This window comes from Vipera ursinii (genome assembly GCF_947247035.1).
Source record: "Vipera ursinii genome assembly, chromosome: 7".
NCBI classification, from domain to species: domain Eukaryota; kingdom Metazoa; phylum Chordata; class Lepidosauria; order Squamata; family Viperidae; genus Vipera; species Vipera ursinii.
The window spans coordinates 16,018,120-16,043,860 of record NC_139521.1 but is presented as its reverse complement, the minus strand read 5'-3'; the positions used below and the strand labels follow the sequence as shown (position 1 = coordinate 16,043,860).

Genomic DNA, 25,741 nt, shown 5'->3' with positions numbered 1-25,741 from the left:
TTATGCAGAATTGACTTGGGAGGCCGGTGTGTGGTGTAGTTGGTTCACATAGTGTGGTGGGATGGAGGCTTTGTTGTCACTGTGTGTTGGGGGGAGAGAGCACGGGGGGAGGCTCAGCTAATCTCAATGTACACATGTTGTACTTTGACAATAAAGGTTTATTATTATTTATTATTATTATTATTTATTATTATATTTCCCGAGCATTTGGCTTTGCAAGACTTATTACAAGCATTTCAACAAGCCAAAACAATAAAAAGGTAAAGGTAAAGGTTCCCCCGCACATGCGTGCTAGTTGTTTCCAACTCATCTCATCTCATCTCATCTCCATTTCAAAACCGAAGAGCCAGCGCTTGTCTGAAGACGTCTCCATGGTTATGTGGCCAGCATGACTAGACGCCAACGGCACATGGAACGCTGTTACCTTCCCACCATAGTGGTCCCTATTTTTCTACTTGCATTTTTACGTATTTTCAAACTGCTAGGTTGACAGAAGCTTGGACGAGTAACAGGCACTCACTGTTATGCGGCACTCGGGATTCGACCCGCCAAATTGCCGACCTTCTGATCGACAAGCTCAGTGTCCTAACCCACTGAGCCACCGCGTCCCTTACCAAAACAATACTGGATTCTAATTCAGGAGTATGATTGCACTGGAAAAGAAGTGGTATTTTCTCCCTATGTTTTATGATTGTCAGGAACACATTTGGCGTCTACTTGTTGTACTTGCCCACCCAAGAACAAAAACATACAGGATCCTTTCCTCCTTTGCAACTCTTTCTCCTAGTCAGACTCTTGTATCTCTATCATTTTTCTGTTTTTTTCAGTCATTTCTGTCAAGACAATTTAAAATGTCAGATTTTTTTCCCAGTTTACTGGCTTAAAAAGAACAAAAAAACTAATACCCAGTGCTTCCCTGTTCAAGCAGCCCAGGATGACACCAGCAACCAGAAGGGAGAGACTGTGCCCACCATAACACATGCTTTCTAACTAGAACACATACTTTAACTACCTTAACACAAGGCAGACAACACAGCATTATGTGTGCTAGCAAAGGTTGAGAAACATTAACCTTGATCCACACAAGAAAAAATGGTCATTATTAGCCTTTTGTGGCAGGCTAAGGATAGGTTCATGTTGGGGCTGTCCTTGCACCAGGGCAAGCAGGCTGAGCTCTAATCCCACATTGTTACAATATTATGAGATGGGAGAATACTTATTATCAAATGTATAGTCATGTTTATTCTATTTACACAAGTAATGCTGAGAATGCCTTATAGTTATAGATGTCATTCTTGTTAATATAGTAGCAGAAACCACTTCTTTTAAAGTGAAGGATAATATTGATAGAGTCTTTAGTTGCTATAAATACAAGATTTGTTTTTTAAAAAACACCCATTTTTTCATTTCCCCAATTGTGTATGATTCTAATTTAATTACTAATATTGAAAGGATGATCCTACCTAAGAATTCAGATATAAGTATTGGATCTGATACATGTAGGTATGTATGTACGTATGTACAGTATGAAAGTGTGTAATTATTTATTTGAAGACAAATTATACTTTGGAATTCATAATTCTAGGAAAAAAAGCTTCCTTAAGGTAATGGGCAAATATTCCATGAATATCCCTAAGCATCCTTTTAGTTTCCAAATATAAAGTGCTCCATGGATTTACACAGTATATTATATTGATCATTAGTAAATATCACATTCCTAACAACACATTATAAATCAGCTACCAAATATGAGTAGAAATGATTGTAATATTCCAATATTAATAAAGAAACAGTTTAATGTTAAATAATGTAATATTTTGCAGCAGCTATTTTTTTAAAAAAATCTTTCACGTCTATATCTTTTTTTTAAAAAAAGCTTAAAACTGTGGCACATGTGTCTGTATTTCTCTTCATAATATTCTTAGGGACAGCTCATCAAAAATATTTTAGCATACATATGATACTTATTCCTAACATAACTGCTTTTATTTGATGCATCCTAGCAGACTGCTGTAGCAATACTTTTGAGGTATCAAAGATTATGACTTCATGTGAAGAAAAAGCAGCAGGCACTGATGAGTTGTTAAGCAACTATCTCATTTCCATTCACAGGAACTTCTTTGGCATAAAAAAGAAGAAGAAAAACTGATAACTGTCATATGGAATATTTTAAAAGACACATTTTATAGTTGATTTAGAATTTTATAGACTCAATTTTTGACAGTTTTTTCTTGATGCACTGTGAAGACACAATCTGAATCATCACATGTCAAAATGAAATTTAAATAAAATTCCTAATCCCACTTATAAAGTGTGTGTGCGTAAAGGAAAGGCTGCCATGAAATATAAAATCATTTCAAAATAACAGCTGTTTATTAGAAATAATTAGACATTATATAATATATCCTGTAGATTATCTATCTATCTATCTATCTATCTATCTATCTATCTATCTATCTATCTATCTATCTATCTATCTATCTATCTGACATTATTTGTATTTATTTATTTTGTTTGATTTCTAAGGCCACCAAACTCAACACTGACTTTGGGTGTCATTCAGACAATATCTAAAAATATTTTAAACATGCTAAATTGGCAGACCTTGACATGCTAAAGTTTCGGGAAACAAGGTTTTAGAGATTATTTAAAGTCTTACAGGGTCAAGACAGTCAAAACATCTGCTGTTGTTGTTAGCTGCAAAGTCATGTCCAACCCATCACAACCCCATGGACAACGTTCCTCCAGGCCTTCCTGTCCTCTACCATCTTCTGGAGTCCATTTAAGCTCATGCCTACTGCTTCTGTGACTCCATCCAGCCACCTCATTCTCTGTCGTCCCCTTCTTCTCTTGCCCTCAACCTTTTCCAGCATTAGGCTCTTCTCCAGTGAGTCCTTTCTTCTCATTAGGTGGCCAAAGTATTTGAGTTTGAACTTCAGGATCTGGCCTTCTAAAGAGCAGTCAGGGTTGATCTTATCTAGGACTGACTGGTTTGATCGCCTTGCAGTCCAAGGGACTCGCAGGAGTCTTCTCCAGCACCATAGTTCAAAGGCCTCAATTCTTTGGTGCTCAGCCTTTTCTTATGGTCCAACTTTCACTGCCATACATTGCAACTGGGAAGACCATAGCCTTGACTATACACACTTTTGTTATCAGGGTGATATCTCTGCTTTTTAATGTGCTGTCTAGATTTGCCAAAGCTTTCCTCCCCACAAACATCTGAGGGAATGCTATTTCAAAGAGCAGGTGTCAAGACTGAGAATTCCCTTTGGAACAGCATTCCCATTATTTCCCATTATAACAGCCAGATTCTGGGTTCATACTACTGTCATGGTTACAACAGATGAAACCCTTCAAAAGAACTTTGAGGCATTGTTTTTTATTCGAGAAAAAAAGTATCGGCACTACATAGTTGAAACCAAAAACTAAATTCCCCTCCCCTGGATACAAAGTAACAAAATATAGTTCCCACCTCCAATAAACAGTCATAAATCATATTCCTCAAATAGCTTGAAGTGTGGGCTTCCTCCCCAGCTCTCCAGCCCAGCAAAACACTATCATCTCTGGGCCCAGTGTCTTTGGGTTTTCACGGCCGAGTATTTATTGTTATGACTATCCCACCTCCCAACATCAACTAATTCTAAAAGCATGGAGAAAATGGCTGCATTTTCATCTGTTGTCAAAGCAAGAACATCCGATGTTAGCAGCATTGACAGCTACAGTGAATCAATAGGTCTCATTGCCCATTTTTATGCATTTCTTCAGCAGCTTTGAAAGGGCATGGAATTCTTGAATTCTCCTACTGATCATAATAAATTGATTGAATTAACGGGGAATGAAGCATCTATATCTTTGTGACAGTAAAAATAAAATACGTGTGTCTTGTTGACTTGTACACCAAGCACTTTTCATATAGGCAGCAGTGCATCATTTGTCCATATTATCTATACAGAACTGCATCATTTTTCTATGTACTATTTTTTGTATGTTTATAATCAATTGACAAACTTTTGCAAACTTGTCATTTACCTTATTCAGAAATATAACCCTGACATCAAGATTTAGGAGGCAGAAATATTATTGGGCAATATCAGAGACTGAAAGCTATATCAAAATAAGAACAACAAAACTTGATGAATGTTGAACCTGATTTGGAAAAAGTGATATGAATTGTAGCCTTTGAACAATGAAGTTCTTCAATATTAAAAAATATTTACATATTTTCTTTTTACCATTTACCCGTAACAGAAAGTGTTTCAAGAGAATATGAAAGATCAGCTTTAAAAATTTATCACCTTTAAGAAATTTGTCGCAAGCAAGATGGCTCTACAGGGATGTCATACTATTAGCATTTTGAAGGAACAGATTGGGGCTGTGAATGATTCCAAAGAGAATGTGGTAGTTGAGTTAGAACTAACTAACAAACAAAATCTAGTTAAAGCTGAAACATCAAACATTGTTATAGATCAGAATGCCAAATCTTTCACAAATCACCTTTGTTGTGTCAGGGAGAGAACTGCTTTTTTCTATGACTCTCTTTTTGTAATGTGCTCTGTATGTATTTACATATATATCTTGCTTTCATAGAGCTGTGGGTATCTGTAATGGACTATAGGAAGATGAGATGCAAGCCAAGAGTCAAATAAAAACAATCTGAGTAGAAAGCAGGAGAGCATCTCAGGTCTGACCCTACCTGCTTCTCACAAAGATATAGGAAGAATATACAGGTAGCCCTTGACAGTTTGTTTAGTGACCAAAGTTACAATGGCATGGGAAAAGTTACTTATGACCATTTTTCACACTTACAACCATTGCAGCATCCCCATGGTCACATGATCAAAATTCAGATGCTTGGCAACTGACTCATATTTTTGATAGTTGTCCCAGGGTCATGTGATCCCCTTTTGCAGGCCTTCTTACATGGAAAGTCATAGGACATTCATAGAACATTGAACATAGAAAGGTTGGAAGCGAACTTGGAGGTCTTCTATTCCAGCCCCCAGTTTGAGCAGGAGACCTTATACCATTCCAGGCTGATTGTCCAATCTCCTTTTCATAAGCTGGTAATAAAAATATTTATATTTAAAAATACCAACTTTAAGAGAATACTAACTTTTTATCCTATACCGTTCATCTGGGTTTGATCAGGTCTGCTCACTCTTGCTTGTAATTAAGTGGATGCTTTCAAAATGATTCTTTAAAATTTAATGTTTAGTATTAAATTCAAGGTAATGTTATAGAGAAGTTGATACAAATGATCCAAGTCAGTCAGGGTCCAGCAAACACTGGTCCTCAATCTCCCGCAAACTGGGATTCTCCATTGTTGCTGCGACTCTCTCTTTATCGTTGATTTGTTTGTTGATGTCTTCCTCAACAGAATGAGCCCCCTCTGATATGTGTATTGTCTGGTTGTGCTTGAAAGGTAAACATCACTGAAGTTTCATTCTCAATCAGAGTCCGATGAGCATGGCCAGCAAGCAGTGGGGCACATTGGGTGTGAACTGGATAGTGATCAGGTTCCCCAAGTCAGTGAGGAAGCCAGGTTCATTTAACAACTGTGTTACTAATTTAACAACTTTGTTAAGTTGTTTCTCTTAGCAACAGAAATTTTGGGCTCAGTTGTAATTCTAAGTTGAAAACTCCCTGTATTCAGACTTTTGAGATTCTGTTACAGTAGCAACATGATGAAAATAGTGTTAGTAATCATAATTTTGATTTTGTAGTCTGGACTACTTTGAAGGCTGACAGTAACTATAGGAGGGCAAAGAAACTAAATGATGAAATGACTATTGCAACACCATGATGTAAATGTTGCCCTTTTTACATATGCATTATTCGTTCACAGGCCACTGTGTAAGAAACTTGCAGTACACAGTTTGTTATTTAAATTACATAAGGGGGCTTTCAAACAATCTCAAACAATCTTCAGAGGCTGACGTTATTGTCTTTTTCCCCCAGCAAAAATCCCTGTTTATGTTAGTTTATTCAGGAGAAAAAAGTGGTAAACCTCCTATCCTTTGTCAAATTTTTTTTAAAAAAATCATAGTGATCAAATAATAGGAAAAAATGTGATTTTTCCCCAATGTTTCTTTCCTTTTTAATGTTAATTATATCACTGCTTCTTGACACTTCCTTAAACAAAAGTTATTTTCTTTTCTTTTTTGTTAGTTATAAGAAAGAAAGAAAACAAAAACAAAGGTTCAGCCTTGCTCAGGGGTTTGGAATGATTTTACTTTGTTCAAGTCAATATAAACTAATTCTTTTATTTCAATAGAGGATTTTTATATTCTAAACTAGTTATATAACATGTTATACAAACGGATCAGAAAAGTTATAATAATTATGTTAATGTGTTCAAAGAAGATGCCACAGCTTTTGTGTTCAGAGCATTTGTTGTAATGATGCATCAGATTTATATGTATCCCAAATCCAGAGGCAGATGCAAGTAATTTAAAAATATTTTGCAGGGGCAAAATAGGATTTAGTTTCTGCATTGTTCTGGTCCCATCAAACTCTAAGTATAAGCACTTATTTGTTGAGGCAAGTTTTTGTTTTGCTCTCTCTCTCTCTCTCTCTCTCTCTCTCTCTCTCTCTCTCTCTCTCTCTCTCATAATCAATTGATAAGGAAGAAATCAATTTATGAAAGCCCTTTTTAAAAAATCAACTTTTTTTCAGACCATTGAATGCTAAGTGACATTCAGATTTCATTGACTGGCAATGTCATTAGAATTCAACATTCATCCAGTACTAACAAGATCAACAGAATCTCACAGCCAGTGATGGGATGTAATTATTTTATTATGTTTTGTCCACATAACTTTCTCTTAATTAAAAAAAATCAAAGATAGTAGTTACATTTAAAAATGTTGAAACTGATTGTTTCTCCTGCTGTACAGTTCCCCCCTAACTGCTTGATTTACTTGACCTTTGAGTATATACTATAGGAATATTGCTTCTTTGTTCTTACATACTAATCTATTTCTAAAATTTCTATTATCATCGTGTTATATTGCTATTATTATTAGTACAATAGTTATAAAGGTAGACCTTGACTTACAACCATAATTGACCCCAAAATTTATGTTGCTTAAGTGAGACATTTGTTAAGTGAGGATTGCCCCATTTTAGAACCTTTCTTGCCACAGTCGTTAAGTGAATCGTTGCAGTTGTTAAGTTAGTAACCTGATTGTTAAGTGAATCTGGCTTTCCTATCGACTTTGCTTGTCAGAAGGTCACAAAAGGTGATCATATGACCATGGGACATGAGAACTGCATAAATATGAGTCAGTTGCTAAGAGTATGAATTTTGATCATGTGATCATTGGGATACTGCAAAGGCCATAAGTGTGAAAAGTGGTCATAAGTCACTTTTTCCAGTGCCAGTAGTCTTTGAACTTTGAACGGTCACTAAATTAGCTGTTGTAAGGATTACCTGTACATGAACTGTATTAAACACTTTAAGTCATTTTGGTCATACAGTATAGGTTTATAGTTTTATCTGGATTGAGTTTTGTGCCAATTAAGTTTCTGTAATAATGTCTATCTGTATAGATGTACACTTATACAAATGTAGAATTTCTACTTATGTATGCATTATTACTATTATTGTGGGGTGAAGAACTTAAGAACATTGCTAATCTTTGTTACAGATTTGTCTTTCCATGAATGCACAATGGCACTATTCATAGAACAACCACTTGAGAATATGACACTGCTTTTAAAAAGTTGCAAGCATTTACAACACCTGTGCTTCTATGAGTCTTTAAATACTATTTTGAAATCAGATCTGAAGTACTACACCACCTTATTGTGATGGGCTTTTTGAAATACTTGTACTGCCCTATTATTCACACCAACTTTGTTTTAAAAGCAGATGCAAACTCTTCTAATTCACATCATATCTGAGAGGGACTATCCTTTTCATATTTAACATTTGTATTTAAAAGTGCACTTTTTTCACTTCTGTTTTACCCTTGCATGATAAAAGTAGAATGTAATCTGTCCTTTTATTTGTGTAAAACTTCCACCAATGCTTGGGTAATTTTTCTGAATAATAATAACAATAATATTGTATGTAACTCCTTGTTCACTGACGTATAAATTTAAACAGCATGAACACATTAATAGTGTAGTTTTTTTTTCTTGTGGCCCTGATTCTTAGGACCTATCCAGTGCTTTTAGATCTGGATATCTGAAATCCTGTAGATGTTTAGTTAGGACAAATAATAATAAATTTACATAAAACTCTCTACCTTAAAATTTGCATTAGCATTAGAAACCTGCACATTAAAACAATATATAATTCAGTAAAATACGCAACTTAAGTGACTTCTTCATCAAAGGATTTTTCAATATTTGAGAAGGATTGCAATTTTACAACATATCACAGCACGTTGTACAAAAAATTATTTTTGCATGTGCTATAGATGAAGAAATTGATTTAAAGACTATAGGTTGGAAAGAGTTAAAAGTTTTTATTTTTTAAAACCTAAGCAGTAGGTTTAAAAATAATAAAAGTTTATTTAGACAGCTTTTTTACTTCAGTCTTGTGGTCAAGTGAATCATGACTTTGACTTTGACTTCCATATATTGCAAAGTTTTTCCTTTAAAATTTTCTTTTTCTACCATTATGGAACAGCTCCATTATGGAGCTGCAAGCACCATTAAGAACAATTCTTATGAACACCTTTCATAATCAAAATCAGACTATCCTAAGCACAGACAGGAGTTACTTGAGCCTTGGAATAATGCTTTTAACAATAGTTTATTTATTTATTTAATCGGATTTATATACCGCCCTTTCCCGCAGGACTCCGGGCGGTTTACAGGGTATTTAAAACAGGAAATACAAAAGTTAAAAACAATTAAAAATAATTACAACAGTCCCTGAAAAAGTAAAAAAAAACCAATTAAAATTAAAATTAAAATTCTCAGCCCGGGCCGGAGAGCTCGAAGAGCCAGGTCTTCAGGTCCCGGCAAAATGTGCGAAGGTTGGGGGCAGTCCTAAGCTCCACGGGCAGCTGGTTCCAGAGGGCAGGCGCACCCACTGAGAAGGCCCTCCCCCTGGGTGTTACCCACCGGCAATCTTTTACCGGCGGCACCCTGAGAAGTCCCTCCCTGTGGGAGTGCACTGGATGAAGGGAGCTTGATGCCGGCAGCAGGTGTTACCTCAGTTAGTTAGTTAGTTAGTTAGTTCCAAGTAAACCCTGATGCAATACAATTTTCTTTGCTTTTAGTTTAATTTTATCTTATTCATTGGTAATTCAGTATTACTGTTTAGTAATTGCCAACAAAATATAGAACATAAAATATACCTGGAAGTGTAGGATAAAAAACTTTCATCTGGGATTTAGTATGTTTTCACAAAGTTAATGTGTATTGAGTTTCATTTATGCTGTGGCTCCTGCCCTTCGGACAATCTTTCCCCTGAAATGAAATCGTCTCTCACCCTTCCCTAAGACCCTTAAGTCCTGGTTCTTCCAGATCACTTGAAGCCCCAAAGGGGAGCATCACACTGGAGGTAGTAGATTAACTAAGAGCTAATCCCATCTCTCCCCCCACCCCCTGTGCATCTCGTTCCTGCCTTCTCCATCTTGTGGCCATGATTTTACTTTGATGGTATTGTCATTTTAAGGAATATTTATTGTCATTGATTTTAATGTTTTTATGCTGTAAGCCACCCATCTGTCACTTCAAAATGAGATGGGGGAAATAAATATAATAATAATATTGTTCTAGAGAAGATAAAGTAATAAAACAGTATAAATTAATTACCAATACAGTATATTTAGCTGGGCATTTTATTTTAAAAGGATTAAGATTGGGGTCTTGTCTATTAAACAGTTAGGACAGGGGTCGGCAACCTCGGCTCTTTTATGACTCGTGGACTTCAACTCCCAGAATTCCTGAGCCAGCATAGCTATGCTGGCTCAGGAATTCTGGGAGTTGAAGTCCACGAGTCATAAAAGAGCCGAGGTTGCCGACCCCTGAGTTAGGAGAAACTTTTTCCATCCTTCTTTCCCTCTTTCTTTCCCATTCCTTTTGAGTCACAATTCCCAGTCTGACGTTTGGGAATATTTCAATATTTTCATAGCAGTAAAAAAAAAATCTAATGGAAAAAGAAATCTTTCCATCAGTTTCCATTCTTTCTAAAATCTAAGATTTTAGGTAGTGATTTGGATTTAAAAGTGCCATTGGAAAACCTTATTCACAGTCTAGATTTCACAGAATATTACGAAATGACATGAGAAAAATGATCATAATCTCAGACCTTTGTGTATATGTTGTTACGAGAAATTTAACTCAATACTTTATTATGCTGTGCTAGAATTTATCAATAAACATCAATAATAATTAAATATTTAATTCAGTCTAATTTTAAGCAATATAAATTTTAAATTAAATCTAATTTAATGTTTCTTCCAGATGTCTGACTTCTTTAGTCTGCTATATCTATATTTACATACACCACCCTGATGTATCATTCAAAGCCAATGATAGCCCTTAATGTTGCTATAGGTTGCACTCCCATATTTTAACACTGATGATATGATATTTTGATGTAACACATCTTCTGCAAGTACTTAAGGAAGCCTTCATAGAACAGCATTAATACAACTATTAAATTCTCACTTATTTGGAACCAGGATTTTTTTTCTTGGAACAAAGGATCACTGACAAAACCCAAACAAACACTTAAAAAAATACTGATAATGAAGAATGTCTTTCATTCTTTTGTTTGAAAGAACGTCTTCAGTGTTTGGCAGAGTTCATTACTGAGGTAAAAAGTAAAAACCTAATAACTATATTTCAAGAATACTTGCCTGAAATCCAAGGAGCTTTTCATTAGGCTTAATGTGTCTCTGGAATTCACACTCTACTGGTTGTATCACTTTGATTCCATCTTCATAAAACACATAGAACATATTACCAATTCCCAGACCTTAGGAGCAAAAAACATGTTAAAGTATATTAAACAGAGCCCTAATTAAATGATTAAACAGAGCCTTAATTAGAAGCCAAAGAGGGTGATTTCTTAATGCATGAGAAGTTAGTAAGTCCGATTCTATAGGGTTTTTCAAAATGTAAATTCAAGAGTTCATGTATTGGCCTCAATGACAAACAAATGACCTTATGAATATAACTCTGAATTATTTAAAGTAAAATGGAAAAAACCCTTATACTGTACATGTCATTATCCTATATCTGAGACTTAAAAGAATTAAAGTTCAGTGATGCCATAGAAAAAAATAATAATAGTATTTTAAAATATACCTTTTAAAAGAGCATTTTTACATATAGTCAGTCATGACTTGACTTGAGTTTAGAATAGAATGGAATAACAGAGTTGAAAGGGACCTTGGAGGTCTTCTAGTCCAACCCCCTCAGACCAACTGTATCTGACAACTAGAGTTTCAGGTATGGTATTTTTTAAGATAATATATCCCAAAGGATACCAAAATGAAAACTAGTGTTGAGTAGGACATATACTTTTAGGACTGGATTTCTGACCTGGTAAATTTTTGTATAATTTTTTAAGATCAGATCCAGCAATGGAAATGAATTTAATTTAATTTGTGAGAATACACTAAGAAAAAACTTCTATCCTCCAAAGAGATTGGTTTACTTGTGTATACAGGAAATCAGGTTTTCAACATATTTAAAAATATGGAATACACATCTGGTCCCAATACATTTTGGAGTGTACTTCCCACTTTTTCTAGGATAGGAAAGACATTAAATACTTCCTTCAGACTAGTATCCATTGGTTAACAGATACAGGGACAGTGACACACCAAATCTACTGCCTGTAAAATCCTTTGTAACTTTTTTCTGCCAGGATATAATGGGAAACTCCCTGCTTCATATAATTATTTTAAGTACCACAAATTGTTCATACTTTCACAGAGCCTGCAATAACTATAGGCAATTTACAAGGATATAAAATTCTTATTGCATTTCTATTCCCATTCAGAAATTTCCTTGATTTCTAACAAATGAAGGTGAAACTAAGGATACAGACAATATATTTGTATTCGATTTTATAACCATTCATACATCTAGAGAGTGATCCAGCAGAAAGATAAACACCCAAGTATTTTTTTAAGCAAAGAAGCAATTTTATTGTCATTTGGAATGACAAACTGGGTTGTTGGTATTCTCTGAGCTTGGATGTCTTCCTGCAGAACTTTCATTATAAGGCTAAATAACGTTATCAGTTCATGATAAGATGTTATTTTGTTTTCTCTCAACTATTTATAAACAATTTCCTTAATCAAAGATAACCAGGTTCACTTTCTGAAACACATTATAATGCCGATCATTGCAGTAAGAAATAACTCAAGCAGAATTTAAATACAAGAGTGCAATATAAAAAGAGACTTAAAGAAAAATATCTCAAAGCTTAATAAGTTTTACAATTTATTACAAATCCTATAAAAATAGGGTGCAAACACACCAGTCCCATTCAGACATCCAAATATCCTATTAGTTTCCTACCATATATCCTATTAGTTTACTATCCAGTGAAATATATTCAATCCTATATTCTATTTATAGTCTTTTCTGTTGAATCTGCATATCCAGTGATTAAAAGGATGCAAATCATACATCAAATACTTCTGGCTATTAGACCTTTTTTCTCTGTTCCAGACTCAGGGAGGAGTAAATCAGGCTTCTGAAAGTAATCTTGTATTTGAGTGAACAAGAATATAAACATCTTTCAAATATTGCCATGAAGTACCTAAAAATCCACAAGCCCATTTTGTCCAAACATATTACTATCAGGGTCCGCAACATACATTATAGCTATGAATTCACCAAAAACCTTGGACTTCTCATAGATAGGAGGGAATAGTCTATCAATTCACCACTATATTGCAGACATGTCAAACTCACAACATCACATGATGTCGTGTAATGTATAGGAGCTTTTTTCCCATTGCCATCAATGGGGTGGGAGTGGTTTCCTGGTGATGCGTCTGGCCCATGGGCCAGCAGTTTGACACCCCTGCTATATTGCCTCCAGAAAATCAAAGACCTAAAAACAGAAGAGGATGAAATTATAGTTTTTATATAATGTCCAGCACTCTTCCTATCCATAGATACAGAACTAGCAATAGAATCCATTGCAGCAGTACTATACAACACTTTCAGAGTACACTAAGATTGAAATATCAAGACCCATGGAACTCATAGACTGACCTTCATCTTGTCACCTACTTTTCGCTCAATCAACAAATATACCAAACATAGGAACATCCATGGAAATACCACTATTAGGAGTCATAGCTAAGACCATGATGCAATGTCTAGTATGTTACTGCTACTAGACATTGCATCATGGTCTCAGCTATGACTCCTAATAGTGGTATTAGTAACACTTCCACACATTCAAGTGAAAACATGGTTCTGTTAGTTAGATAACACTTTCATCATAATAAAAAGAAGCAATTAGAGAAGACAATCAAAGCATCAATAAAATAATAAAATATACAGGAGAACAAGGAAACAACAATGCACTGGATATTGTCATTAGCAAAGGAAACTGGCACATTAGAGCTCCATGTTTTTGAAACTATCTACAGCATACAATGTAACATACATTATGTAGGCAGACAGGTAGAAGACTAGCAGACTGAATCCATACCAATGGGCAGAAAGAACACATGATGAAAACTGCTTAAGTTTGTAACAGAACAGGTTTAGCCAGTTTCAATTGGGAAACTGAAGAGTTAGATCAAGGGAACACAAAATGCTCAGGAATTTCTACAAGCTTGACATTTAGACAAATCAATCACCAATAGACATGTAGAAATAAACATTTTAAAAACACAGTTAAAACCCTAGGAAGGAAACAAATCTCTTAGAACACATTCCAGCCCCAGTGCTTCCTGTTGCCCAGGAGCCAACACTCAAAAGAATCAGGAAACAGCATTAGATAAGCAATCACTAATTAAAGTACCATAGGGAAGGCAGCACACTTTCAGTAAGACAGGCAGGCCAAGCTACTATACAAAACATCCAATAAAACCCACTGTCTTTCATATTGATGGCATTAGCTAATATGATAATGAAATATCTACAAGAGAACAACCAGATTCAGAGAGCACTAAGAACCCAACAGTTCAACCTTGAACTACAGTACATATGTTGTCTTCTATTGGTCAAGTTTTAAGAAGAGAATGGACAACCATTTGTCTGAAATGGTACAGAGTTTCCTGCCTGAGCAGGGGGTTGGACTAGAAGACTTCCAAGGTCCTTCCAACTCTGATATTTTGTTCTGTTCTGACCATGAAAGTATAAAAATGTTACCAATATCAAAGACACATAAGGGTTCAATGTGTCCCCAATCTTTCTCCATGTTTCTGTGATTCATTTTAACATATCCCTGTCTTATATCAAATGGAGATAAATTTAAATTAATAAAATACTACAGTTAAGAATTTGGAGCATGAGTTGGAAGAATCTAGGCAGCTTTTATAGTTTTGTTCAAAGAAATCAGTAAGTGAATATTTTCACCCTATGGAACAGTGACAAAATAATATCTGCAGATCAAAGTGCTTTTAGAAGCAAAGGAGCAGGAGACAATAAAAAGAAGATGACCTTGTGAATAAGTCTTACTATTAGATTCAGTAAAACTTAATATTTCAAAATCACAAATCTCTGAAAGCATAGAATATATTATTTGTCTTTCATAGGCTCAATTCATCAGCTTTTGGAATCTGTTGTTTCAAAATTTTAACTAATCCTTTGCTGTATCACATGCATTTAAGTTGAATGTTGATGCTTAAAATATTTCATTGGGATAACCCAAGCAGGATTTGTGTGCAAGAAACATCTTTTTAAAATTGCGATATTTCTGTTTAAAATATATTTAAATTTTAAGTCCATTCTTATATGTTATTTATTAGAAGCAATTTATTAGGCATGAAGCTCTGTAGCTTCCTTTTTTATCTATTTGGCAATTTTGCAAGTTTAAAAGATCAATAGGTTTGTAACTTCAAGATACCAGATAATGCAATTTTTTTAGAAGATTCACAATTTATCATTCTTTATAAAAAAGATGATTTATATCCCTCAGTTAACATTCTGACAATATATAACATGATTAGCTGGATGATTTATGAAAGCAGAAGGGCATATTTGGGGGGGGGGAGGGAATCCTCCACTGGAATTTGCTTGTGATATAATGCATATAATATGGGCCATAGATACTGATTTTTTCTCTTAATGAAAATAACCATGTTACATTATTTGCAATGACAAGCAATTTTAATTGAAACAGCAATTTATGAAGACATAATTAAAATATAATAACTATAGCTATTGTGTGCTTGAAAGAAATAACATGTATATGAGACATGTTCATTATTACAGAAAGGAGAAAAAAGTAATAATACCTTCCTCTCTCCATAATATGTTAGCAACTGCAGCATGTAAGGGAGAAAGAACAGAAGAAAAAATGAAAAATAAAAATTAAGAGCAATAGTGCACTATTTTTAAAAATGTGAGTCTGAGATATGTATATATATATTGTTCATGTACTTGTATATTATTTAAAAAATCTGTATACTGTTCATTATTATATATATTGTTTTTTATAACTCATTTACTTCATTTTGGCAATTTTTAGTATATGTGGTCAAATGTAAACATTACTTTTATTTAGTTATTTTCAAGCAAACATATAGACATTAGGAATACTTATGCTCAGTGTTATTTTTGTAAAAGAAAAAGGTGCCAGAACTCACACATGTCATATAACCCGCCTTGCCTACCCTACAAGGTTCCATCCAAAAAAGGTGCCGGAACTCCGTTCTGAGCGTTCTATGAGAAAAAAAGCCCTGCTTATGCTGCTTCTTGCTTTAAAATGACCAGTAAAATTTAGAAGGGAGCACTTCATTACAATTCATATAGATAACATATATACCTAAGAAATTGCATTTCAAATTGTTGATATGAATAGGATTTATTTGAAGGTGTCTGGATTTTTCTGACAAAAGAATCAAATTTGGCTTCTAACATTTGGCAAAGGGAAATAAAAGAAATCTCAATTTAACCATATATTTGCTTTTCTAAACTCAATGCATAATTATCATTCATTCATTCATTCCATTTTGTGCTGCCCAAATTCAAAATACTTCAATCTCACAATACAAACAAACTCACAATACAGTGGACAATTTAAAAACTATATAAGAAACAACAATAAAACCCCTCAAAATATTTATCTTCCTCTTAAATGGTCTATTGAACGGCAGGGTGATCTTTCTCTCCTGCCAACAATCAACTGATTTTGCTCTCTAAGCTGCTTCTTTGGCAATGCTGGATTTGAAGGAGAACACTTAGGAATTGTCAAGGTAATTATAATTTAGTAGCTGACTGGCAGAAATGATATACAGAAAGTGAGTCAGCAAAGTATTTGGGGGGTAGTATCCCTTTAAGAGACAGTCTGAGGGAAATGACAGTTGGAATCTTTAGCTCACTTGAACCGTTTTGTACATAACTGACTACCTTGTATTCTGTATGCTCCCTGAATGTTGTTGTTTCATATTGTATATTAAACCACAGTTCTTTTAACAAACCACTGTTAGATGTTTATGCTCCTGTGTTATCACAGGAAGAAAATAAGAGAAAGGCTGAGATAATTTATATTTTATAAACAACTGGAATGACCCAATACAACTTTGGGATGACCGTGGATCCACCTGGGAAAATCAAATCTGGAAGATTGCAGTTCCCAGTAGGTGTGGCCAGAAAGTTTGGTTTCCGTCTCTTGCTCTCACCTGATCTTTTTTAAAAAAACATGCCTTGGTTTTAACTGCACTTTTTGAAATTTCTATTTCACTTTGCTTTCTATCTTTAAAACTTAGCCAACTCGTCATATTTATTTTAACCCTTGCTGGATTATACATGGGTTTTTTTCCTGTCTTTTTCCTTTGATCTACTCTGTTGCTTTGTTTCTTTGTAGTTGTGGCGCGTTCCTGTGCAGTGAATGTACCTTGACTTGATGTACATCTGTAATGGACTCTCACTAAAGGAATTTTGTATTTTATTAACTTTTTAAAAATTCTGATCTCATTTTTAAATTTTTCCTTTAATCTTGGATTGAAACCTCCTCTTCTTTTGTCTATTTTTAATGTGAGGAATGTTTTGTCCTTGAATAACTCTTTACCTTTCATTGGTAAGCTTTCGGAGAGCAAACAATGTATCAGCTTACAGGCAAGGCTCTTTGGGAGGCGTTCAAGAAAAGGATGCTTTTCCAGTTGGAATTTTGAAAACTTTAGTAAAAAGTTTAACAAAATAGCAATGGCTACAAATCAATGTAAAGAGAATGTCCAAATGCAAGTAACTGCAGCTAAATCAGACTCACAAAAGGAGCTTGGCTGAACTGTTAGATTTGGTGGAGAAGACTGAAAGAAATATGGACCTTACAGACTTAGAGCTGACAGAATGGATGAGTGATAAATTGGTTTCTCTTAAGAAGATCAAAGAAGATTGGGGAATTGAGTTATTATATTTAACTGGAAAATAATTTCACCTGGACCTTTTGGAGAAAATAGTTCAATTTTGGATAGTGGATTTATTATACTTAATCAAACAATTGATAAGAGATATGATTAAGAAGCAAACAAGGATATTTGATCCAGAATGGATCAGAGTTAACTTTGTTTTAGGAAGGATAAGAAGCTGTCATAAACTTTCTATGAGTTAAATATAATAATAGAATGTTAACAGAGGGCTTTGAAATTTTCATTTTGCTGCTGTTCTACCTATTAGCCATTTTGTTATTTATATAGTAAATAGATGGCATGGCAGGTGAATAAGTGGCAAATAGAGTTAGAGGTTTTAAAAAATGGGGCACTGCTTTGCAAAGGGTTGGAAACTAATGTTGTTGCAATATATTTATCAGTATTCAACTGGGGGGATAATATATGTGTATATTGGCTACCGGTTGCCCTCCGGGGGAGATTCAAGGTGCTGGTGATGACCTATAAAGCCCTAAATGGCTTGGGTCCAGGATATTTGAGGGAACACCTACTGCTAACATCAAGTTCCCTTCGTCCTGTGCGCTCCCACTTGGAGGGCCTTCTCAGGGTGCCACCTGTAAAAGACTGGCGGTGGATAACACCCAGGGGGAGGGCCTTCTCAGTGGGTGCACCTGCCCTGTGGAACCAGCTGCCCGTGGAGCTTAGGACTGCCCCCGATCTTCGTTCATTCCGCCGGGACCTGAAGACCTGGCTCTTTGAGCTTTCCGGCCTAGGCTGAGAGGGGTTTTTTTCCCCCCTGAGGGATCAAATTTAATTATTTTAACTGTTTTTAACTCTTGTATTGTATTGATGTTTTTAAATACTATATAAACCGCCCTGAGTCCTACGGGAAAAGGGCGGTATATAAATTCAATAAACCTAAACTTAAACTTATATGTTTTTGTCCCTTTTTTAAGCACATTTTTTTCAAAATTTTGTTTATTTTTTGTTTTTGTAAAAAATTCTTTTTGTCCTTTTTATAGTTTCTATTTTAACTTTTTAAATGAAAATAAAAATATTGATAAAAATAATATTAATATTGTTTAAGTCTAAACACAGATACCCATGTATGCACAGACTTAGTGAGACTTTTTAAAAACTTTTGAAAATAGAGTATGATTGCCCAGGAATGAGTAATCAAAGAGACAATGAAATACTGGTTATCCTTGATATTCTTCTGGAAGTGCCTCAAAGTATGACTAATGCTAGTGGGCCTGGTTCTCAAGGAAATGGCATTTTGATGAGACACTACAGTTTTTCCACTAACTTGCTGTCAATAAAATTATTGATGTCATTTCATTGTAGTTTTTAACTTCTAGCTTTTTATGATGATTTTGTTTATCATAAGGCACCTCAAGTCACTTTACTGTGAGAAGTGTGGTTATATAAATCTGATTAATAAATAAACAAAACAGAAATGTAGGACATAATTCCTTTTTTATTACAAACTAACCATATAAGCAACTCTAAGTAAAAAGATAATGGGTATCAGTTTAAGACTACAGTTCCACATATCTGATACTTTATTTTCAAACAAATATTAAAAGCACTCAGAAATAGACAACATAAATGTGTAGAACATGTCTAAATAATGTAAGAGGTAAAAATTAATCCTAAACCTTTGTCACATAACATATACTCAGACTAACAAATATGCAAATATACTTTTATTAATGAATACATACCTATCATTTGGAATACATAATGAAATCAGCTGACATGTCTTTTTATTAGGACGGAATCTAAATCCTTGCTTAAGATGGGACTTCAGGTAATCATATTAGCTCAGCTCTGATACACCAATATATAAATAGTAGGATACACTTAGCTTTATAGACCAAAATGTATATAGGCCTGATATAGGATGTGTACTATTATAATACTATGTTATTAGCAGAACTACTATCACATCTCAGTTGCAAAAATGTGCATAATTATTTGATTAAAAACAACTTTTTCTGTATTATTTTGCTGCTATCTAATATTTATCCAAAACTTGGCAATCCAGATTTGATAGCTCTAACCACTAGTGGGACATGCAAATGATGGTAAAGTATCCAACTTGTCTAGGCATTTGTAATGTTTCTGGATAGTCGTAATGGCAGATCTCTCTCTCTCTCTCTCTCTCTCTCTCTCTCTCTCTCTCTCTCTCTTTCTATCTCTTTCTTCAAATTTACACATATCTATAATTTGGCATACATATTTAAAATATGAACTTAAATATGCTACTTCATTTTGTTTGTTTTCATTTTGCTTTTAGAATAGGTAGGCAACCACTAAAATTCTCTAGAAGAAGAGGCAGTAGCACATGCATTTTTGGAATTAAAAAAAGTCAGATCATTCAAGTTTCTCAGACTCAGAGTAATAATTATGTTAATATACAGAAGCATATTTAATTAGACTTATACTGGAATAACATTTAATGAACAAGAATTATTATTTCCTAACTTCTGTTTAAATTGCTGTTCAACTGGGGAAAGTGGCATCTGTTGGGATTTGATGTCAGGAAACAATTAAGATCCTAAGAAACTGCAAGAAATAATCTGCATCAACCTCATTCAGATATCATTTTTAACTTGAATATCTTTCCATATTCAAGGTTTAATCTAATTTTAGTTAAGACTGATCTTCCAAAATTTTAACTGAATTGGAAAATTTAATAATCTTTTTTCCAATTGGCCCTGCAATACTTGCTGATGTCGTCGATCCATCTTGTTTTAGGTCTCTTTCATGGACACTTTTGATCAAGTGGGATTAATTTATGACTGCCTTGGTCCACCTGCCATCAATTCTTCTTGCTATGTGACAAACCCATTTTCATTGCAATTCTTTTACTCTCTTGGTGATATCATATACTTTTTTTTTAATTTTTTATTAAGTTTATTGTTTAAAAACATTGGACACAGTACCAGCGGGCTGACAAGCCTTCTTGTCTACAATGTTCAAATATATATATATATATATACATGTATATATGTACATCAAAAATACACTTAAATACACTTAAATTACAAATCAGTGAAATAACACAATATTTAAAACAATGAGCTAGTCTGTAAAACCTAATAGAGACCTTTCTTTTTATCCCTCCAAAGATACAATTTGTTCTAAATTCTATAATAATCTGATTGATCTTTATTCTTTAGTTCCAAAGTTAGTTTGTCCATTTCTGCGCAATCCCAAATTTTCCTAATAACCTCTTTTTCTCCTGGGATCTCATTCTTTTTCCATTTTTGCACAAATGACATTCTAGCTGCTGTGATAATATGGATCATCAAATATAGCACATCTTTAGGACATTTCTCTTTCGTAATTCCCAACAAGAAAAGTTCTGGACTAAACTCAATATCTTGTTTTAGTATTTCTTTCAGCCAAATCCAAATCATTTTCCAAAATTTTTGTGTTTTACTGCAAGACCACCACGTATGGAAATATGTGCCTATCTCTTCAGAGCACTTCCAACATTTGGGAGATGCTGTTGTATACATTTTTGCTAGACGGGCTGGGGGAAGATGCCATCGATAAAACATTTTAAATAAATTTTCTTTATAAGATGAGGCCAGTGTTATCTTTTTATTTCTGTCCCAAATTGTTTGCCAAGTACCTAAATCAATGTTATGTCCTAAATTGTTAGCCCAAATCAACATGGGATCCTTCACTTGCTCTTCAAACAGCTTATATTCCAAAAGCAATTTGTATAATTTCTTTATCTGTTTGGAGTCTGGACCCAATAATATTTTATCCAATGCTGTTTCAGAGGTATATATCCCCCATTCTTTTTTATCCTTCCTAAATCTTGATTGGATTTGTAAGTAGGCCCACCAATCGAGTTTTATACCTTGTGATTCTAGTTCATTCCTAAGTTTCAATTCCCCCTCCTCATTCATAATATCTTTGTATGAAATTATGCTACCCACATCAAATAGATTTGGGTAAACAATTGCTTCAAGGGTGGATAGCCAGACTGGTACTTTAGTGTAATTGTGAGATCTAATTTTTTTCCAGGTATTAAGTAACGCTTGCCTAATCCGATGTTTTTGAAAGTGTGAGAAAAGACCTTGTTTCTCTGTCCATAGAAAAGCATGCCAGCCATATTGCAAATCGTGACCCTCTAAAGTTAATAGTCTTCTATTTTTCAAAATTACCCATTCTCTAATCCAACTCAGAGCCGCGGCGTGGTAATATAATTCCCAGTCTGGCAATCCAAAACCCCCATTTTCCTTCGTGTCCTGTAAATATTTCAATTTAATTCTTGATTTTTTCCCCTGCCAAACAAAATTTAATGATAATTTATTCAAATTTCGAAAAAACTTAGAATCCAGTTGTATTGGGATATTCTGGAACAGAAACAGAATTTTGGGCAGGATATTCATCTTGATGACAGCGATTCTTCCCAATAATGAGAGTTTTAGGTTTCCCCATCTTTCCAGATCACCTTTTATTTGATTCACTACATTATCATAATTATCTTTTTTGAGTGAGGTGCATCTAGCTGTAATATTGATCCCTAGATATTTTATTTTCTTGACTATTTCTATATCCATGATTCCAGCCAAATTTTCTTTTTGTTTATTAGTCATATTTTTAACAATCATCTTGGTCTTATTTCTGTTTATTCGCAATCTGGCAACCTCACTATATTTAGATAGTTCTTCCAATAGATTTGGTCCCGTCTGATATGGATCCTCCATAATAAAAACCAGATCGTCCGCAAATGCTTGAAGTTTAAAGGTTTCCTTTTTAATATCATATACTTTTGTTTGTTCTTGAATCCATGTGCAGGCCTTTCTATCTTGTGTTGTCTTGATGTTAGTGTCCACATTTCACTGGCGTATGTTAGAGCAGGTAGCACACACTGTCCAAAAACTTTTGTCTTCAGGCATAGGGGGAGGTTGTTCTTGAAAATTATGCTTAGCTTACCAAACACCTGCCAACCACATTTAACACACGATTCAATTTCCTTTGTTATATCACTTTCCACTGAGATCAGTTGGCCAAGGTACAGGTAGTAGTCTACTACATCTAATTCTTCTCCAGATATATATATTTTCTTTCTTTGGTGAATTTATGAAACATAACCTGGCTCTTTTCCAGGTTTAATTTTAAGCCAAATAGTTCTCCTACTTTGTGCAGCACTTGTGTGTCTTTATAGATCTTCTGAGTATTCTGAGAAGAGACATCATCTTCAAATCTTAAGTGATTTCAATAGGCTCCTTTGATTTTTATTCCATCTTCTGCCCAGCATAGTTTGCAAAATATTTTGCAGGCTGAGAAAAGGATAGGTGATATTGCATCACTTTGTCATTTATCTTGTTCTATGTTGATGTCCACTTTAAGATCACTAAGGGAAATTGTTGCTGTTTGTTTATATATTGACTGTAGTAATTTCATGTAAGCAGTATCTACACCTTGGATGAGCAATGCAACCAATTGCTTGCTGGAATATATATATGTGTGTGTGTGTGTGTGTGTGTGTGTGTGTGTGTGTGTGTGTGTACACAAACACACATATATACACAAACACATACATACATTTCTTTATATATAATATTTGATATTATAGGTAGTCCTTGACTTACAACCACAATTGAGCCCAAAATTTCTGTTGCTAAGTGAGTCATTTGTTAAGTCAGTTATGCCGCATTTTACAACCTTTTTTGCTACACTTGTTAAGTGAATCATTGCAGTTACATTAGTAACATAGTTGTTAAGTGAATCTATTGTCCCCATTGACTTTGCTTGCTAGAAGGTTACAAAAGGTGATCACATGACCCCAGACACTTCAACCATTGGATACCAAGCATCCAAATTTTGATCACATGACCAAAGGGATGCAGCATGGTGATGTGAAAAATGGTCATAAGTCACTTTTTCCAGTGCTGTTGTAACTTTGAATGGTCACTACATAAACTATTGTAAACAGTTATGGATGTTAATGGATTTTAGGAGCTTAATTTATAAAGTATTTTATACCAATTGTATATATTAAGCAACTACTATAATTACTGAGATTTAAGAGTAAAAATATATGAATTTAATTTCCTTTTCTATGAAAATTCTATAGATACTACTATACTTTTTCAGGGTTTATTTTTACATCTTAGGATATTAAAAGCTGCTGTTTACAGAAATAAGTTAGTGACTTCAGACATACATCCTTGTTTAACACTATATATTTAGCCATCAAATCAGTAGCCCAACTTATTCCTTTCTGAATGAGATAAGTAGAGTAGATATTGTTGAAATGAGATGCTGCAGACAGTTGTTATGTATAATTTACTTTTGCTACATATTGCAGAATTACAGAAGTCACTTATGCACCAAATGAATCAAAATAGCTTTTAGCCTCATCATGCATTACATGAAACAAAGAATAGTTATAAATCTAGAAATTCTTAGCATTCAGATCACATATCCTCTTTCTGGGTGGTAAGACTCTGAGATGGAAAAAAGCCTTTCTATTAGAAAATTATCTACTGAAGAGAATGCAAGCACGAGATAATTTCTGGCTTGCCGTGAATGAACAGATGAAAGGATTTAGAGAAGCTACTTCATTAATATTACAGAGTCACAGTTGCTGAATCGTGCAATGTGAAGAACTAAATATAATAGGTTGCAAAGATTAAAATATGTATGATCAATATTAATTCAGCATCAGATATTAAAGCCATCCAGAAATAAATGCAAAACTTTTTCCCCAACTGGTTCAGGAAGATAATTTGAACTTTAGATTACCTGTATTAAAACAAGGCCAATGTTTATTTATATGCCTCAGCTCAGTGAATATTGTTGTAACATCAGGAACCATACTTTTTCACTAGCATGGGAAATGTATTGAAAGTTCTTTTGTCATTTCTATGAAGCTGGTACTTCCAGATGGAGGGCCATTAAGACAATCTATTATGATGCTGTTGCTCAATAAAAGCCTAAACTAGGAATATCTTGAATATGAAGAATAATAATGAAATACTATTAATAGATCATAATAGTTTTGTGTATAATACCTTTTTCAATCTTCACATGATCTAGATGTCTTATATGTTAGCCACCGAATGGTTGCTCTGATGATCCTTTAAGGATACATTGGCTCTTTGCCTGTCATCTGTTTATTGATATGCTACCCTTGGGGGCACGGATGGAGATTGTTCTAATAACCTTAATGATGTGGCTTTATAGATTTACTAATTATTGTTTTGGCTTGTGAACCCCTAAGAATGGACATCTTGAGATGGTGTAAAAGTGATAAGAAATAAATAAATGGATAAGGTATTGAGTGTAAGAGTTAAGGTGCTGGGATAGTACTATGAAAGGTAGGTTCAGGTTCCTAATTCACCTTGAAACTCACTGTCTGATTTTGGACAAGTCACATTTTCTTGTCCCAAATTTGTAGGACAATTATAAAATTATAGAAATCTCACATGAACACTGCCCTAAATTTCTAGAGAAAAAGTGGAGTATACATTAAATGCAATCAAGAAACAAATAAGGGGAGATGATTTTGATCCATTAAAGAATAAAGTATAAAATATAAGATCAAGAAATTTATTTAAGGGATATCTTAGAGTGGTTTATCAATGAAAAATTCAAGCTTACTTATAATATTTATTTTGTTAATCCATTGTTTTTGCATTGCTGCTTTTGAAACCTGTTACACTTTAGACGAATATACATATCATCCCTATAAAATTGGTCGCACTGGTGAATGATCTCTGGCGGGCTCGGGACAGGGGTTGTTCCTTCCTCTATCCTAGTCCTATCAGACCTTTCAGCAGCTTTTGATACCATCGACCATGGTATCCTACTGCGGCGTCTCAGGGGGCTGGGAGTGGGAGGCACCGTTTTACAGTGGTTCTCCTCCTACCTCCTAGGCCGCTCGCAGTCGGTGTTGACGGGAGGACAGAGGTCCACCCCGAGATCTCTCGTTTGTGGAGTCCGTCAGGGGTCGGTCCTCTCTCCCCTCCTGTTCAACATCCACATGAAGCTGCTGGGTGAGCTCATTCGTGGTTTCGGGGTGGGGTATCACCAGTACGCTGATGATACCCAACTTTTTCTTTCCACCCCAACCCAACCCAGTGATGCCCTCACTGTGATGTTCCATTGCCTGGAGGCGGTCCAGGTTTGGATGGGGAGAAACAGGCTTCGTCTCAATCCTGACAAGACTGAGTGGCTGTTCATACCGGCATCTCGGGCTGACCAGCCTTCTCCATCAT

The 25,741-nt window shown here is 34.7% G+C and overlaps 2 protein-coding genes across 2 annotated transcripts in view; both read right to left on the bottom strand.

The window, feature by feature from the left end:
* LOC310643444 (follistatin-related protein 5-like) overlaps positions 1 to 4,818 on the bottom strand; it is a 39,737-nt gene extending 34,919 nt beyond the window's left edge. Inside the window, exon 1 of the mRNA XM_083367878.1 lies at positions 4,807 to 4,818. Within this exon, the coding sequence (XP_083224004.1) occupies positions 4,807 to 4,812 (6 nt within the window). The 5' untranslated portion in view covers positions 4,813 to 4,818. The remainder of the gene's footprint in view (positions 1 to 4,806) is intronic.
* A 446-nt stretch (positions 4,819 to 5,264) lies between these two features.
* Positions 5,265 to 25,741, bottom strand: part of LOC310643551 (follistatin-related protein 5-like) — a gene marked incomplete at its 3' end in the record, with an annotated part of 38,214 nt that continues 17,737 nt past the window's right edge. The window contains exons 4-5 of the mRNA XM_083368023.1: positions 10,824 to 10,942; positions 5,265 to 5,414 (exon numbers count right to left, since the gene is read on the bottom strand). Coding sequence (XP_083224149.1) covers positions 5,265 to 5,414; positions 10,824 to 10,942 — 269 coding nt within the window. The remainder of the gene's footprint in view (positions 5,415 to 10,823; positions 10,943 to 25,741) is intronic.